At 52.3% G+C, this 14,978-nt stretch overlaps 1 protein-coding gene across 4 annotated transcripts in view; it reads right to left on the bottom strand.

Annotated features, from left to right (window-relative positions):
* kdm6ba (lysine (K)-specific demethylase 6B, a) overlaps window positions 1–14,978 on the bottom strand; it is a 175,676-nt gene that overhangs the window by 10,393 nt on the left and 150,305 nt on the right. For 3 of the 4 annotated variants that reach the window (XM_082965180.1, XM_014156113.3, XM_082965181.1), the window contains 9 exons: window positions 11,651–11,735; window positions 7,404–7,517; window positions 6,980–7,106; window positions 6,662–6,757; window positions 6,281–6,536; window positions 5,571–5,819; window positions 5,150–5,338; window positions 4,329–4,925; window positions 165–3,889 (listed from right to left, as the gene is read on the bottom strand). In XM_082965180.1, coding sequence (XP_082821306.1) covers window positions 165–3,889; window positions 4,329–4,925; window positions 5,150–5,338; window positions 5,571–5,819; window positions 6,281–6,536; window positions 6,662–6,757; window positions 6,980–7,101 — 5,234 coding nt within the window. In that variant the 5' untranslated portion in view covers window positions 7,102–7,106; window positions 7,404–7,517; window positions 11,651–11,735. The remainder of the gene's footprint in view (window positions 1–164; window positions 3,890–4,328; window positions 4,926–5,149; window positions 5,339–5,570; window positions 5,820–6,280; window positions 6,537–6,661; window positions 6,758–6,979; window positions 7,107–7,403; window positions 7,518–11,650; window positions 11,736–14,978) is intronic. The other variant, XM_082965182.1, reaches the window with a different exon arrangement.

The raw sequence follows: 14,978 nt of genomic DNA, 5'->3' as shown, positions 1-14,978 counted from the left end.
CACACACACAGTCACAAACTGGAGCAAAACAACTGTCTTTTTAGAAATGTATTTACTAGAATGGAACCCTCCTTTACTTCCCGTTGGTAAGACCGCCCCACACGCTCTCCCACAACACTCCTGCCTTGTTCATCCCTCCATCCCCTCTCCTCCTCCATACTCACTTGCAGGCCCGTATGACCTCTGCGGCTGTGTTGTTTATGCTGATCTCCTCCAGCGGTGTCCTCTTCTCCTCCACCTCCGAGGCGATGAACGTCTCTCTGTCTCCACTCTCTACCTTGATCAGCCTGATCTTCAGCTCCTTGGGCGGCCCGTCCGACAGGGCCTTCAGCTTCATGAAGTCAGCAGCCGAACCCTGCAGAGTCGATCCAACCTCACTGCCCTGAGAAGAGGACATGACACCAGAACTTTTTTCACTTCTACTATGGGACGCCCATTCTGAGGGTTGGTCTCCGCTGGTGGAACCAGCCTGTTTCCTCCTCTTCCGGTCTCTCTCCATGTCGGAGTGAACGTGGTCACGCTCCTTCTCCCGGATCTCCTTGCTCTGGAGGTCCAGGTTCCCGAGGATCCGCAGGTGCTCCTTCTTCTCCTTGTGAACTTTGCCCTCCTTGTGCCGTTTGGAACTGGAGTGGAAGGAGGAAGAGTGGGAGGAGGACATCTCCTCTCGTTTCTCTCGGTGCTTTTTCTTCCTGTCTTTCCTGTCCTGGTGTTTCTTGCTGCTGCCGTGTTTCCTCTTCTTCTCTGTCTCCCTGTCCTTCTCTCTGTCTCGTTCCCCCTCTCTCTCAGGCTTGTGGTGCCTGTCCTCATGTTTCAGGTCAGTCTTGGTCCTGCCTGAGGTGTTGTTGCTGGGGAGGGAGTTGGAGTGCCGGGTCAGGAAGACCTCACAGCTCCGGCCCAGCTCGGCCAGAGAAGACTCAGAGATGGTAGTGAGCTTCATCTCTTCTTTCGGCTCCATCTTGATGGATTGTGTGGAGGGATTCAAATGTGACTCTGCGTTTGAAGAATGGATCCTCTTCTCCATGGCCTGCCTCCCATCTCTCCAGATATCAGGCTCCTCCATCTTGATATTGACCTGTCTCTTAGCCTCCCAGTTGGAGGGTGAGTGTGGGCGGGAATTTCGGGGCGGGGTCAACGACGGTGTAAAGCCTGGGTGATTGGTGGAATCGGAGGTGGGGGAGGTGCTATTCTGCTGCTGTTGGATGTCGGGACCCAGAGAGAGGGAGGAGGAGTACTTCACTCCCCCCAGAGCGGAGGGGGGCGGGCGGCCAAACGGACCTCCTCTGTAGGTGTACTTCTGGTTCTCCAAGGCGGCCTGGGACTTGAAGGTGCTGCTCATCCCCGTCTGGTGGAGGTGGGGCCTCTGGGGCGGGGGAGGGGAACTGGACGGGGTCTCCGACTCCTCTTCCTCATCTTCGTCGTCGCACTCGCTCTTCGCGGGCTCCGGGAGACCGTAGAGTTTAGCCAGGTCGCTGTGGCGGTAGTTAGTCCCCGACTGGGGGTTGGGGTTGAGAGGGACGGCTGGCTTGTGGAGTTCCGGAGCGGGTTTCAGGGTGGGACAACCCTCCTCCTCTTCCTCGTTGAGGGAGGAGGTCCGACTGCAGGGGGAGGCCAGGGAGCCCTGTCGGCTCAGCACGGGGGGGCTGGCGTGGAGGTTCGCCCCAACAAAGTCGTCCTGCGGTTGCTGCTTGGGCGCCGGAATGAGGTCCGGGGCGCACAGGTAGGTCTTGTCCGGTGGCATGGTATCAGAGAAGGTGTTGACAATGTTCTCTCCAGCTCTGTTTCGGTCGCTGCTATATAAAGATTCCTCCTCTTTCTTGATGGACTCATCCAGCATGGCCATGATGTTGGCCAGACCGTCCGGGAGTAACGTAGAGAGCTCCGATGGTTCCTCCTCAAACTGGGCGCTGTCCGAGTCTCCACTGCTGCTGCTGCTGGCGCTGCTACCCAGGCTGCCTAGGCCTCCGCTGGGCATGTGCTTGTGGAGGAGACCACCTGTGCTGGAGGTGCTACTGGTGGTTCTGGAGGGGTTGGCCCTGGACGAAAGGCTGTCCCTGGGGAAAGCCTGAAAGAGTTTGGGGGGCTCTCGGAGGGTGATGCTGATGGAGTTGTGGAGGGGACCCGTAGCCCCCATCACTCCTCCTCTGGCCTGCTGACTAGCCTTCTCCTTGGGTTGGGGGGTGTCGTTGGGTGGACGGGGGGCGCCTCGCATGGTGGTGTTATTTGAGGGGTGGTTAGGGTAAGAGGTAACAGCCGAGGGGTTGTTAGGGTAGGAGGGCCCCAACGAGGATCGGGAGTTGTTCCCTGAGGTAACGTTACTACTGTGAGATGACGACGGGGGACTCCCACCCCATTTCTCCCTCTGCCTCTGCTTCTCCCTGGCATACTCCGTCTGGGGGGTGAGAGGGGGCGGCTGCGACCTCTCCAGGGGGGCGGGAGATGGTGGTGCCTGGCCTGGGGGACAAGGGGGTGCGCCGGCCCGGCTCAGCCAGGGGTAGGGGGGCGAGGAGGAGGACTGGCTGGGGGGTGGTGGGGGTGGAGGTAGGACAGAGGAGGAGGAGGTGGAGACAGTGGACAGGCGAGGAGGAGGTGGGGCAGAGGAAGTGCTGCCTGACAGGAGTCTCTCCAGACTCTCGATGGCAGACTCCTCTCTCCCCTTACTGCTCCTACTCATCTCCTCCTTCGCCTTCCTCTCCATCCTCCTCTTCCTTTCCTCATCCTCTCTCACCCACTCCCTCCTTTTCTTTCTCTCCTCTTCCTCCCTCTCTCTCTCCCAGTCCCTCCTCTTCCTTTCCTCCTGCTCTTTTTCCCATTCCCTATTTCTCTTCTTCTCCTCTTCCGCCCTCTCCCACTCCCTCCTCTTCCTCTCCTCCTGCTCCCTCTCCCAATCCCTCCTCTTCCTCTCCTCCTGCTCTCTCTCCCACTCCCTCCTCTTCCTTAACTCCTGCTCTCTCTCCCAGTCCATCCTCCTCTCCTCGGCCTGCATATGACCCTGCAGCTCAGCATCCAGTTTATCCAGGGCCTCCTCCATGGACTGGGGCGCTGAGGGTGGAGGTGGCTGGGGTCGAGAGTTAAGATACCCCTGGGCTGAGGTGGTGGTAGCCTGGGGGGGCTGGGGTGTAGACTGGGCACAGAGTCTGGAGTAAGAGGGATTGGAGACTGGCTGAGGGGCAGAGTTGACCGTGTGGGGTTGGGGGGCGGTCATGGTGCGGTCATGGGGCGAGCTAGTGACCGCCGTCTGCGGCAGGGGGTTGGGGTGAGACCCTCTGCTGGTGATGACGCTCTCCCCTACCCTCTGGTGTCCTGAGGATGATGACGAAGAGGAAGGAGTGCGATCAGGCTCAGGCCGTCCGTAGTAACCCTTCCCCTGGACAGATTGTTGGTGGTGGTGGCTAGGCTGCTGCTGCTGGGGCCTGGGTGGTGCCCGCTGGGGGTGAGGGTGGCTGGCAGTGCCCACGCGGGCTCCCTGATACCCTGGGTGCAGCATGGGGTGGATGGGTCCCCTCTCTGGGTCCCTCTCCAGCTGAGATGGAACTGAGGTCTGGTGGAGCATTCCCATCGTCTCCCTGCCTCTCCTGCTGCTGCTGGTGGGGGTGTTGTTAGCTGAACACACAGCAGGTGGCGCTGTGGTCACAGTGGAGAGTGCAGGTCCAGTCATACTACTACTACTGTAGCGGTTGTTACGTGACTGTGAGCAGGGAGGCTGGGGGGTGAAGGTGGGGGTGATGACTGGCGTCCTGGTAGGAGGTATGGGGGAGGCCTGAGGGGGGCTGACGTGGGGGCGGGGGTGCTGATGATGCTGGAGGGGCGCAGGACCCCGGGTCTCCCCGACCTGGTTCTGATGCTGCTGCTGCCCCTGAGATACCGGCCCTGTCCTGTAGAGACCTGACTCCTGTAGGGAGACACATGCTAGGTTAGTACACTGGAGATGGTGCGCAATACAGACTCAGGCCGCTTCCCAAATGGAACCCTATTCCCTACACAGTGCACTACTTTTGATAGGGCCCATTTGGGACGCCACCCGATACACTACAATACAAACAAAATGGATATGCTTTATATTTCCTGTCCTCCCTCTTAGCAAAAGTCCATTAACTAAGTCCATTAACTAAGCCCAATCAATTCCAAACAGAACCCTCTGCTAAATGACAATGAGTAGGTAAAATGGGAGTTGTTCACGGACTCGTCGGGTCTACGTGAAGTGCCCAGTGAGCTCGCCGGGCGTCGATTCGGGATTTGGAAAATAATGACAGTGTGAAAAAGGCGGAGATCACGCGTTAACAAATGGAGGCAGGGTGCAACATTAGCTCTGCTGGGAAACTAGGACTCACCAGGGGGTGGTTGCTTTGTGGCCTGCCCTGGCCCTGGGGCCTCCAGGCCTCATGGTGTGGGGTGGGGGGGTTGTGCTGCTGAGGTACTGCGGTGCTGCAGGCAGGGGCAGGGGGACGGGGTTGTGGGGCCGTGTGTCCCAGCCCCGGGTGGGGCTGGAAGTGGGGGTGGGGGCTGTGGCTGTAAGGCACGCCGGTGTGGTTTGCTGGTGAGGGTTGGGGGGGCTCCCTACTGTCCCTGTCTCCTCTACTGTCCCCCCTTGCTGGAGCTTGGTGGTGAGGAGGATGAGAGGGGGGCTGGTTGTTGATTCCTCGGCCCCCAGTGGTAGGGCCTCTGTGGGGGGTAGGAGGACCTCCCCGGGGCTCCATTCCCATGAGAGGCGGGGCTGGAGCTGGTTGTTTGGGGTACTGGGGGTGGTTATTGTGGGGGGGTTGATTGAGGGCCTGAGGTGGGAACTGGGGCTTGTGGGGTGGGGGGGGCCCGCCGCGCCCCTGGGGGTAGTCTCCCGGGGAGGAGATGCGGGGTGGGGAGATTGGCGAGGGGGCGGAGGGAGGGGGAGGTTTGTAGGCGTATCCGCCCAGACCTGACTTGGCTGAGTCCTGTTACCAGAGAGAGAGAGACACACGATCAGGTAAGAACTTGTGGGCTAGGAGACCATAGACAAACTATTTGACCACCTAACCTGCATCTCATAAACTGACATGTTACTTTATGTCAAACACAACAAACCAAGTTCCACCAACAAAAATACTATAATAATCATCTGAATAAGTACATTTGATAAGTACAGTGAATTCTGTTGACGATGTGGTAGTGTTCTTACATTTCTGATCTGGAACTCTGGAGGCCCGTTCCTGCGTTCGGGCTGGTCCCAGGGGGCGTTCCCCTTGTGGATGGGGTTCCAGAAGGCAGGTTTGGGTGGGGGAGGGGGGAGGTGGGCCGGGGGCTGCTGCTGGGGGGGCAGGGGTTGTCCTCCTGGGCCAGAGAACCTCTGCATGCCGGGGTGAGGAATCTGGAGAGGAGAAGGAGTAACAATGTTAATACTACAGTATATCCCGTCAAAACAACATGGTGAAATTACAAGAACAAACTAAGTTGAGATATCAAAAGGTCACAATTCTATGCAATCACCTGACGCTACATATGAGAGAGTATAGACTTGGATTTCTTTATCCTGTATGTGTGAAGTAAAAGTAACTGCATGAGTAAAGTGTTGAGTGCAGTGTTTTCAGTCATCCACGTACCTGCTCAGAGCTCCTCTTCCTCTTGCTAGGACTGGGGCAGTCCTCATTGGGGCGAGAGGAGGGGTGAAGGGAGGGGGGCGGGGTGTGCTGGATGACCGAGTGCTCCCCTAGAGGGGGGGCCGGCCTCTTCAGCTGCCCCCCCAGCATTTTCCCTGGGTAACCCCTCTGCTGCTGCTGAACCTGAGACCACATATCGTCACCCAGTGATGCTGGACCCCTGGGAACATGATGCTCCTGAGGACCGTCATACTGACAGATAGGAGAAAGAGAGAACGAGAGAGAAAGAAGGAGAGAACGAGAGAGAAAGAAGGAGAGAACGAGAGAGAAAGAAGGAGAGAACGAGAGAGAAAGAAGGAGAGAACGAGAGAGAAAGAAGGAGAGAAGAGAGAGAAAGAAGGAGAGAAGAGAGAGACGAGAGAAGAGAGAGACGAGAGAAGAGAGAGAGACGAGAGACGAGAGAAGAGAGAGAGGAGAGAAGAGAGAGAGGAGAGAAGAGAGAGAGGAGAGAAGAGAGAGAGGAGAGAAGAGAGAGAGGAGAGAAGAGAGAGAAAGAAGGAGAGAAGAGAGAGAGGAGAGAGAGGAGAGAGAGAGGAAAAGTCAGCATTACATCTCCTAACAAGACATCACCTTTAATCGTCACTCACTGATAGGCCACTCGTTTATCTACACTCGTCCTGTCGGGTGATGACATCACTGACCCCTTGTCTCACCTTCAGTAGCTGATTGGGTCTGGAAGGCAGGTGGGTAGGAGGCCTAGTGCTGTATCCACCGCTGTGCAGGCGGGGTGTGTGGTCGCCAGGTAGGGGTACAAGCGAACGAGGAGGGGGGTGGGAGTCATACAGCTGACCCAACTGCTCCCACACCCGGTGGGGGGGAGGAAGGGGGCGTTGCTGCTCCCCCCTCTGGAGGCTGGGTAACATGGCCTGGGACAGCTCCAGCTTTTCACCGCCACGAACCTGCATGGGCCTGTTGGGAACACACAGAGAGTCAGATTACAGTGACTACAGCCTGGAGTTATGAATGTACGTGACAAGGAAAGACAAGAAAGGCGGAGACTACAGCTAGCCCAATGGAACATATGCCGGACTCACCCATTACTGAAGAATTTACTGGGATGGTTCAGTCCGCCCATGTGACTTGGCGCTAGATGGGGGAGGAGCTGGTGTTGATTGACACCTGGCGAACACCTGGTAGAGAGAACAAGAGTCAGACCAGGACTAAATACCGTGAGACCTGTTTAACCTGAGAGAAATATACACCTTAACCTACAATAATGATTAACACTGAACTTGTGGTCTTAGCTTCAAACTCTCTCACTTGAGGTCTAAGTCAGTTAGTGTAGGTGTAATTAATTGACTAGTAGGTGAGTGTGTCTGAGGCTTGTTGGTTGCCGTGGAAACCTAACATACCTGGCAGGTTGCGCCCAGGTGGCGCGGTTGCCCACGGGAGTCCATGGTACCCGGCTGAGTCCGTCCAGAGGGAAGGAGTCCCGTGTGCCACGCCCGCCAAACTGCTCTACTGCGTGATGCATCCAGCCTGGAGGAGGAAGAGGACGGGACTCAATACATGGAACACACACACACACACACACACACACACACACACACACACACACACACACACACACACACACACACACACACACACACACCACACACACACACACACACACACACACACACACACACACACCACACGTACACACAACGTGTGCCCTCTGCAGGGAAACACACAATTACTCACATACACTCCCCTCTTTTTCTCACACACCAAACTAGAAACCTATAGCATTTGTGGATTGCCAAAAAATGCAAGTGCACGCTTTCTACTCACCACAGTAGCTGTGTCTGTGAAGCCCTCCACTGCAGCACAGAGAAGGCCACACACCAAAGACCAAGGGAAGACTACACACCTGTCTTCAACACCAATACTACACGGCCTGTTAGGCTAGAGAGGGAACGAGAGGAGAGAGAGACAGAAACAGAGAGGTATAGGAGAGAATAAGAGGGAGAGAGAGGAGACGGAGAGAGAAAGAGAGAACAAGGAGGGAGAGAGGAGAAGGGAGAGAGGTGCAAGTCAATAATTGCCAGTAGGTTTTCCATTATATAGTTCAGCTCTAGAGCGAAACTCAGTGCAGACAGAGAGGAGGGGTTTGAGACTGAGGAGACAGGACAGAGGAAAGGACAGAGAAAAGGACAGAGGAAAGGAAGAAGAGGTAGAAAGTCTCGATACGGAACAGTTGGTGAGGAGAGAGCTTACAAACGTCTCTGTGACTCAAAGACAGTGTGTGTTGAGTTGGAGGGAGGCAGCAGACATCGTACAGCTCTGTTGCTCTGCAGAAATGTGCCCGTTTCACAAGGTCTAGGTATTACAGTCTAACCATATGTCTATGTGTCAGGTATCGTTAACTCTGGTAGTGCTGGTCTGTGTCCCAGCCACTAGGGGGCGACGGTAGCTAGCTCTGCTGCAGCTGACTGTAGGATTATTAGCCGAGCACAGATGGTTCTGGGGGAGTTGGTGGACCTATGACAGGGGAGCCCTGAGGTTACTGTAATCCCTACAGGGGGTAGAGACACACACAGACTAACCAAGGGTACAGGGTGTGTGTGTGTGTGTGGCTGTACTGTGTGTGTGTGTGTGTGTGTGTGTGTGTGTGTGTGTGTTGGATCCACTAGGTTTTAATCCCATTATTAGAACAGGCGTGATGAGAGGGACAGGGGGAAGACAACAGACGGTCTGAACAGGAAGGAAGGATAGAATATGAAGAAAAGATGGGTGGAAAATAAGAGTGCTTTTCAAGTAAGGAGGGAGGGAGGGAGGGGCTGTGTTGCCTGTATCTCACGCCCACACACCTTCCCACACACCTTCCCACACACGGCAGAGAGGCAAACAAAGAAACAGTTGGAGAACACAGAAAATAGCCTGGTATATATACACTCACACGGTGACACACACACACGGTGACACACACACACACACGGTGACACACACACACGGTGACACACACACGGTGACACACACACACACACACACGGTGACACACGCACACACACACGGTGACACACGCACACACACACGGTGACACACGCACACACGGTGACACACACACACACACGGTGACACACGCACACGGTGACACACGCACACGGTGACACACGCACACGGTGACACACGCACACGGTGACACACGCATATACAAAAAGTCACATCACCCAGAGAAAGTGACGCTGAGAGACACAGGATCACAACTACTAAGAAACAGAGAAGACCCAGCTAGAAAAAGTCCATGTTGTCCAACAGAGTTACAGAAGACAGGAGCTTCTGGTTCAAAATGGAGACAAGCACACAGCGCGACAGACAGACACAGCGCGACAGACAGACACAGCGCGACAGACAGACACAGCGCGACAGACAGACACAGCGCGACAGACAGACACAGCGCGACAGACAGACACAGCGCGACAGACAGACACAGCGCGACAGACAGACACAGCGCGACAGACAGACACAGCGCGACAGACAGACACAGCGCGACAGACAGACACAGCGCGACAGACAGACACAGCGCGACAGACAGACACAGCGCGACAGACAGACACAGCGCGACAGACAGACACAGCGCGACAGACAGACACAGCGCGACGATGAGCCAGCAGAAAGCTCCACTCTAGTCAGCACTGGTTCCTAAATTAGCTCTACTAGTGTGTGTGGGGCCTCCCTCTCTCTCTCATCCCTCCCTCCCTCTCTCTCTCATCCCTCCCTCCCTCTCTCTCTCATCCCTCCCTCCCTCTCTCATCCCTCTCTCTCCTCCCTCCCTCTCATCGCTCCCTCCCTCTCATCCCTCCCTTATCCCTCCCCCCTCCCATCCCTCCCTCCCTCCATCCCTCCTCCCTCTCTCGCCCTCTCCTCCCTCCCTCTCTCTCTCTCATCCCTCCCTTATCCCTCTGTCATCGCTCCCCCCTCCCTCCCTCTCATCCATCCCTCCCTCTCATCCCTCCATTATCCGTCTCTCATCCCTCCCTCTCCCTTAACCCTCCCTCTCCCTCCCTTATCCGTCTCGCATCCCTCCCTCTCATCCGTCTCGCATCCCTCCCTCTCCCTCTTATCCGTCTCTCATCCCTCCCTCGCTCTTATCCATCTCGCATCCCTCGCTCTCTTATCCATCTCGCATCCCTCGCTCTCTTATCCATCTCGCATCCCTCGCTCTCTTATCCATCTCTCCCTCTCTCTTATCCATCTCTCATCCCTCCCTCTCTCTTATCCATCTCTCATCCCTCCCTCTCTTTCTCATCTCCCTCTCATCCCTCCCTCTCATCCCTCGTGCCGCCTCGCTATTATTAAAAGCCTAGGGGGAAGATATTTCAGGCGCTCCATTTTTAGCTTCCAGAGAGATGGAAATAAAGACAACACCGAGCCACGCTGACACTCCCCCTCTACTGATCTGTGTGTACGCGTGTGTGAGTGGGATAACGACACCCTAGACAGACACACACACTAATGCCATGTAAAGAGAGACCAGGAGATCACACACAGCTCAGACTGGTTAACACATTCCCACACACACAAAGAAGATACGCACACACACAGAGAAAGATATGCACACACACAGCTCATTCTGAAAGTATTCAGACCCCTTTACTTTTTCCACATTGTAACATTACATCCTTATTCTAAAATGGATTAAATAGTTTCCCCCCCCCCCCCTCATCAATCTACACACAATACTGCATAATGACAAAGCAAAAACTGTTTTTTAAAAATGTTAGCAAATGTATAACCCTTTCCTCAGTACTTTGTTGAAGCACTTTTGGCAGCGATCAAAGCCTTGAGTCTTCTTGGGTATGATGCTACAAGCTTGGCACACCTGTATTTGGGGAGTTTCTCCCATTCTTCTCTGCAGATCCTCTCAAGCTCTGTCAGGTTGGATGGGGAGCGTCGCTGCAAAGCTATTTTCAGGTCTCTACAGAGCTGTTCGATCTGGTTCAAGTCCAGGATCAGGCTGGGCCACTCAAGGACATTCAGAGACTTGTCCCGAAGCCACTCCTGTATTGTCTTGGCTGTGTGCTTAGGGTCGTTGTCCTGTTGTAAGGTGAACCTTCACCCCAGTCTGAGGTCCTGAGCGCTCTGGGGCAAGTTTTCATCAAAGATCTCTCTGTACTTTCCTCCGTTCATCTTTCCCTCAATCTCACAGTGCCTGCCGCTGAAAAACATCCCCACAGCATGCTGCCACCACCACCATGCGTCACCATAGGGATGGTGCCAGGTTTCCTCCAGACGTGACGCATGGCATTCAGGCCAAAGAGTTCAATCTTGGTTTCATCAGACCAGAGAATCTTGTTTCTCATGGTCAGAGTCCTTTAGGTGCCTTTTGGCAAACTCCAAGCGGGCTTTCATGTGCCTTTTACTGAGGAGTGGCTTTCGTCTGGCCACTACCATAAAGGCCTGATTGGTGGCATGCTGCAGAGATGGTTGCCCTTCTGGAAGGTTCTCCCATCTCCACCGAGGAACTCTGGAGCACTGTCAGAATGACCATCGGGTTCTTGGTCACCTCCCTCACCAAGGCCATTCTCCCCAGATTGCTCAGGTTGGCCGGGAGGCCAGCTCTAGGAAGAGTTTTGGTGGTTCCAAACTTCTTCCATTTAAGAATGATGGAGGCCACTGTGTTCTTGGGGACCTTCAATGCTGCAGAAATGATTTGGTACCTTTACTCAGATCGGTGCCTCAACACAATCTCGCAGCTCTACAGACAATTCTTTTGACAGGTAGACTTAAAATCATGTTGTAGAAACATCTCAAGGATCATCAATGGAAACAGGATGCACCTGAGCCCAATTTCGAGTCTCATAACAAAATGTCTGAATACTTACGTAAATAAGGGATTTGTTTTTTTACTTTTAATACATTTGCAAAATATTATAAAAACCTGATTTTGTATTGTCATCATGGGGTATAGAGGGTAGATTGATGAGGAAAACATTTAATTTAATCAATTTTAGAATAAGTCTGCAACATAACAAAATGTGGAAAAAGTCTGAATACTTTCCGAATGCACTGTATACACAAGCAACACACACACTTACCTTCCAGAATAGCACCTAATTCAAGATCCTCTGTCTTGTCAAGTCTCAGCTTCTACAGCCAATCATCTCTGGGATCTCTTCAGCCCTTGACCAATCAGAAGAAAGCGTCAGATTTAATATCAAACCGTCAGAAAACCGATAGCAACATCTGTTCACACACAATCCCAATTAGCCAATAGCTGTATGCGTCAGACAATAGGGTCATTCCATGTCATTTCAGAAAGCCATGACACCCACCATCTCAGATTCTTCTGAAATCCTTTCTGTAGTTACGAACAGATAAGATAAGCGTTCCGGAAACTTACTTTTGTTGAAATACAAATTGAGCTGAGAAATGAAGCTAATTGATTTTACCCAAATTGGCCATTGTAATGTATACGATTCAAGTAATATTCAATAATTATAGTACCTAACATGCGATATGGACCAAACTTTTTTCTAACACTAAGCATGTTTCCATCCACAGTTTTTATGCAAGTAAAGTCATACCATATAAAAATAATCACGACAGCTGTGATGGAAACAGGGAGTTGCAGTACAATTTTATAAATAACCGACAGATCATTTGCGCGTTCGACACGGTGGGATCTTTTAGTCGGTAAAAGTATGTGAGAAATGGAAGTAGAAATGCCTTTATGTGCAAATATTGACATAACCATCATAGGGAAGTAAACTTGGAGTCACATGATGATATGGTGTGTGGTCCTCCCACTACGACTCGGGAAACCATGCAGTTTATTAGGCAACATATGAAATAACTTATGATGAACTTCACAGGGTGGTGAAAGTGCACGGTGATCTTGATGCTCCTTTTCCAATAAATATCGTTTCCTATTCTGGTCTGAAATGGATGTTAGGTACTATATTTACTGATTATTATATGAATAAGTTAAAATAGCCAACTTGGGTGCAATCAATTAGCTTAATTTCTCAGAAATGTAATTATATAAATAAATAAATAATGTTTCTGGAATGCTTATCGTATCGGTTTCTAAATACAGAAAGGATTTCAGAACAATCTGAGAAGGTGGGTGTTGAAATCCTCTTTCTTGTTCGTTATGAGGTGGAATGACCCAATAGCTATAATCGTATTATTACATCAGACAACGTCGGTAGACTTCTCCAGAACGATAACGAAGCTCAGAAACCAGACAAAAGCCAGACCTGTCTAACACGCCATTTATCAGTCAGAGTCAGGAGACAGACAGGGACTTTAGGTATTAGTATGACTGTCTAACCTCCTCTCTCTCGGTATCGCTCTCTCCCACGGTTACTAAGAACATGGAGACGGCGAAAAAATAATCACCCCTCCTCTCTTCTACCCTGCTCTGACTCCCTAGTCGCCACGGCGGGTGTGTGGAAACCCAGGGAGGGCAGGAGGGGAAAGGGTGAATCAGCAGGGGGCCGACACAACACAAAGAGAGAGGGGGCTCACACACACACACACACACACACACACACACACAATGGTGAGAATAACTGTGTTAGAGCCACAAGGGCTGTTGCTACATAAACAACAGTAGCCTCTCTCACAGGAAGAGGTCGGCACGTTAAGTCAACTATCACACGTGAAACTGTAGCGCAGCAACAACACAGAGGGAGGGAGAGAACAGGGAGAGGGGGAAGAGGAGAGAGAGTAGAGGCACAGAGAGACCGATGAGGGAAAGAGAGAAAAGGAGAGAGAGGAAAACGAAACTGACAAACGTGCAGCATGGGGAAATGAACACTGGGGATGGGTGAGAAACAAACTTCAGATAATATTAGGAAGCTAAGAAAGAAGCTTTCTCAGGTTATATAGAGAGAAAGACAACTGATTGTATCTGTCAGTACGCTGTGTGTGTGTGTGCGCGCGTGTGTGACGATACGCTGCATCCGGGGAGTCACAGCACAGGGAACCCCCTGGTGAGTGAGTCAGCGCCACGCCCAGCGGTCGGTGGAAAGGGCTTACCCCAAACTTAACACTTCACCCCCCCTTCCCCCTCCCACTGGGACGCCACTTACGGTCAGGTGACCGGGGGCGTTGCTAGTGACAGCGTGACGCCTCGGGGAATTACTAAGGTGCCGTCACCGGTGGTTAGTGAACCAGTGTTATGGTGAAACATGGAGATAGGTAGGTCGGGGGTTTATGGCTAACACAGGAATCGCCAGACCACCTTACCATGATAAAATTACAGCGAAGTGAAGGGGGGGTGTGTGGGGCTTATTTGTCACTTTTAGATGCCGTGTTCTCTTGCAGTGTTGACGATTTCCCCAATTGGGTGAGGGAAATTCCAGCTAACTACAATGAAGTTACCACACAGACCGCAGAATCTCACCAGCAGAATTAACATTGCAACTGAGAATGTTGTGCAACATAACAAAATGTTTGAATGTGTGAATTCCCACAGTAGCCCCTGTATGTCACCTGGGTAACAGTGAACCCCCCCCCCCCATGACGACAGACGTTAAAGACCTGTTCCAGTCAACACCTCCATCATCCTGGTTACAGCATCACACACCTGGCTACCACTCTGGTAGAGAGAGGCTAGGGCCATGCCATCACCATCACCGTTGCTAACCATAACTACCATAACATTACTCAAGACTTCACATCTCTAATATACACTGAGTAAACAAAACATTAGGAACACCTGCTCTTTCCATGACAGACTGACCAGGGGAATCCAGGTGAAAGCTATGATCCCTTATTGATGTCACTTGTTAAATCCACTTCAATCAGTGTAGATGAAGGGGAGGAGACAGGTTAAATACGGACTTTTAAGCTTTGAGACATGGATTGTGTGTGTGTGCCATTCAGGGGGTGAATGGGCAAGACAAAAGATATCAGTGCCTATGAAAGGGGTATGGTAGTAGGTGCCAGGCACAGCGGTTTGCGTCATGAACTGCAACGCTGCTGGGTTTTTCACGCTCAACAGTTTCCTGTGTGTATCAAGAATGGTCCACCACCCAAAGGACATCCAGCCAACTTGACACAAGTGTGGGAAGCACTGGAATCAGCACCTTGTAGAGTCAATGCCCTGATGAATTGAGGCTGTTCTGAGGGTAAAAGGGAGGAGGGTGAAAGTCAATATACTCTAATGTTTTGTACACTCAGTGTACTCAGCTTTGAATAGTAGTGTACTACTATGGCTGACCCTGTAAAACAACATTTCACATATTCGGTGTATATGAAAATAAAACTATTTTTGTAAAAAGAAAAAGAAGTATACTATGACAAGCCACTAGAAGTCAACTACCACTGTTACAAAGCTAAACACAAACGTTCGGTCAGCCACCAGATCACCCCCCCCCCCGTCTGACTCCAGTAATGAGACAAACAGAGAACCCC

This window comes from Salmo salar, chromosome 18 (assembly GCF_965601325.2).
Source record: "Salmo salar chromosome 18, fSalSal1, whole genome shotgun sequence".
In the NCBI taxonomy this organism is placed as follows: domain Eukaryota; kingdom Metazoa; phylum Chordata; class Actinopteri; order Salmoniformes; family Salmonidae; genus Salmo; species Salmo salar.
This window is presented reverse-complemented; position numbering and strand designations above follow the sequence as displayed.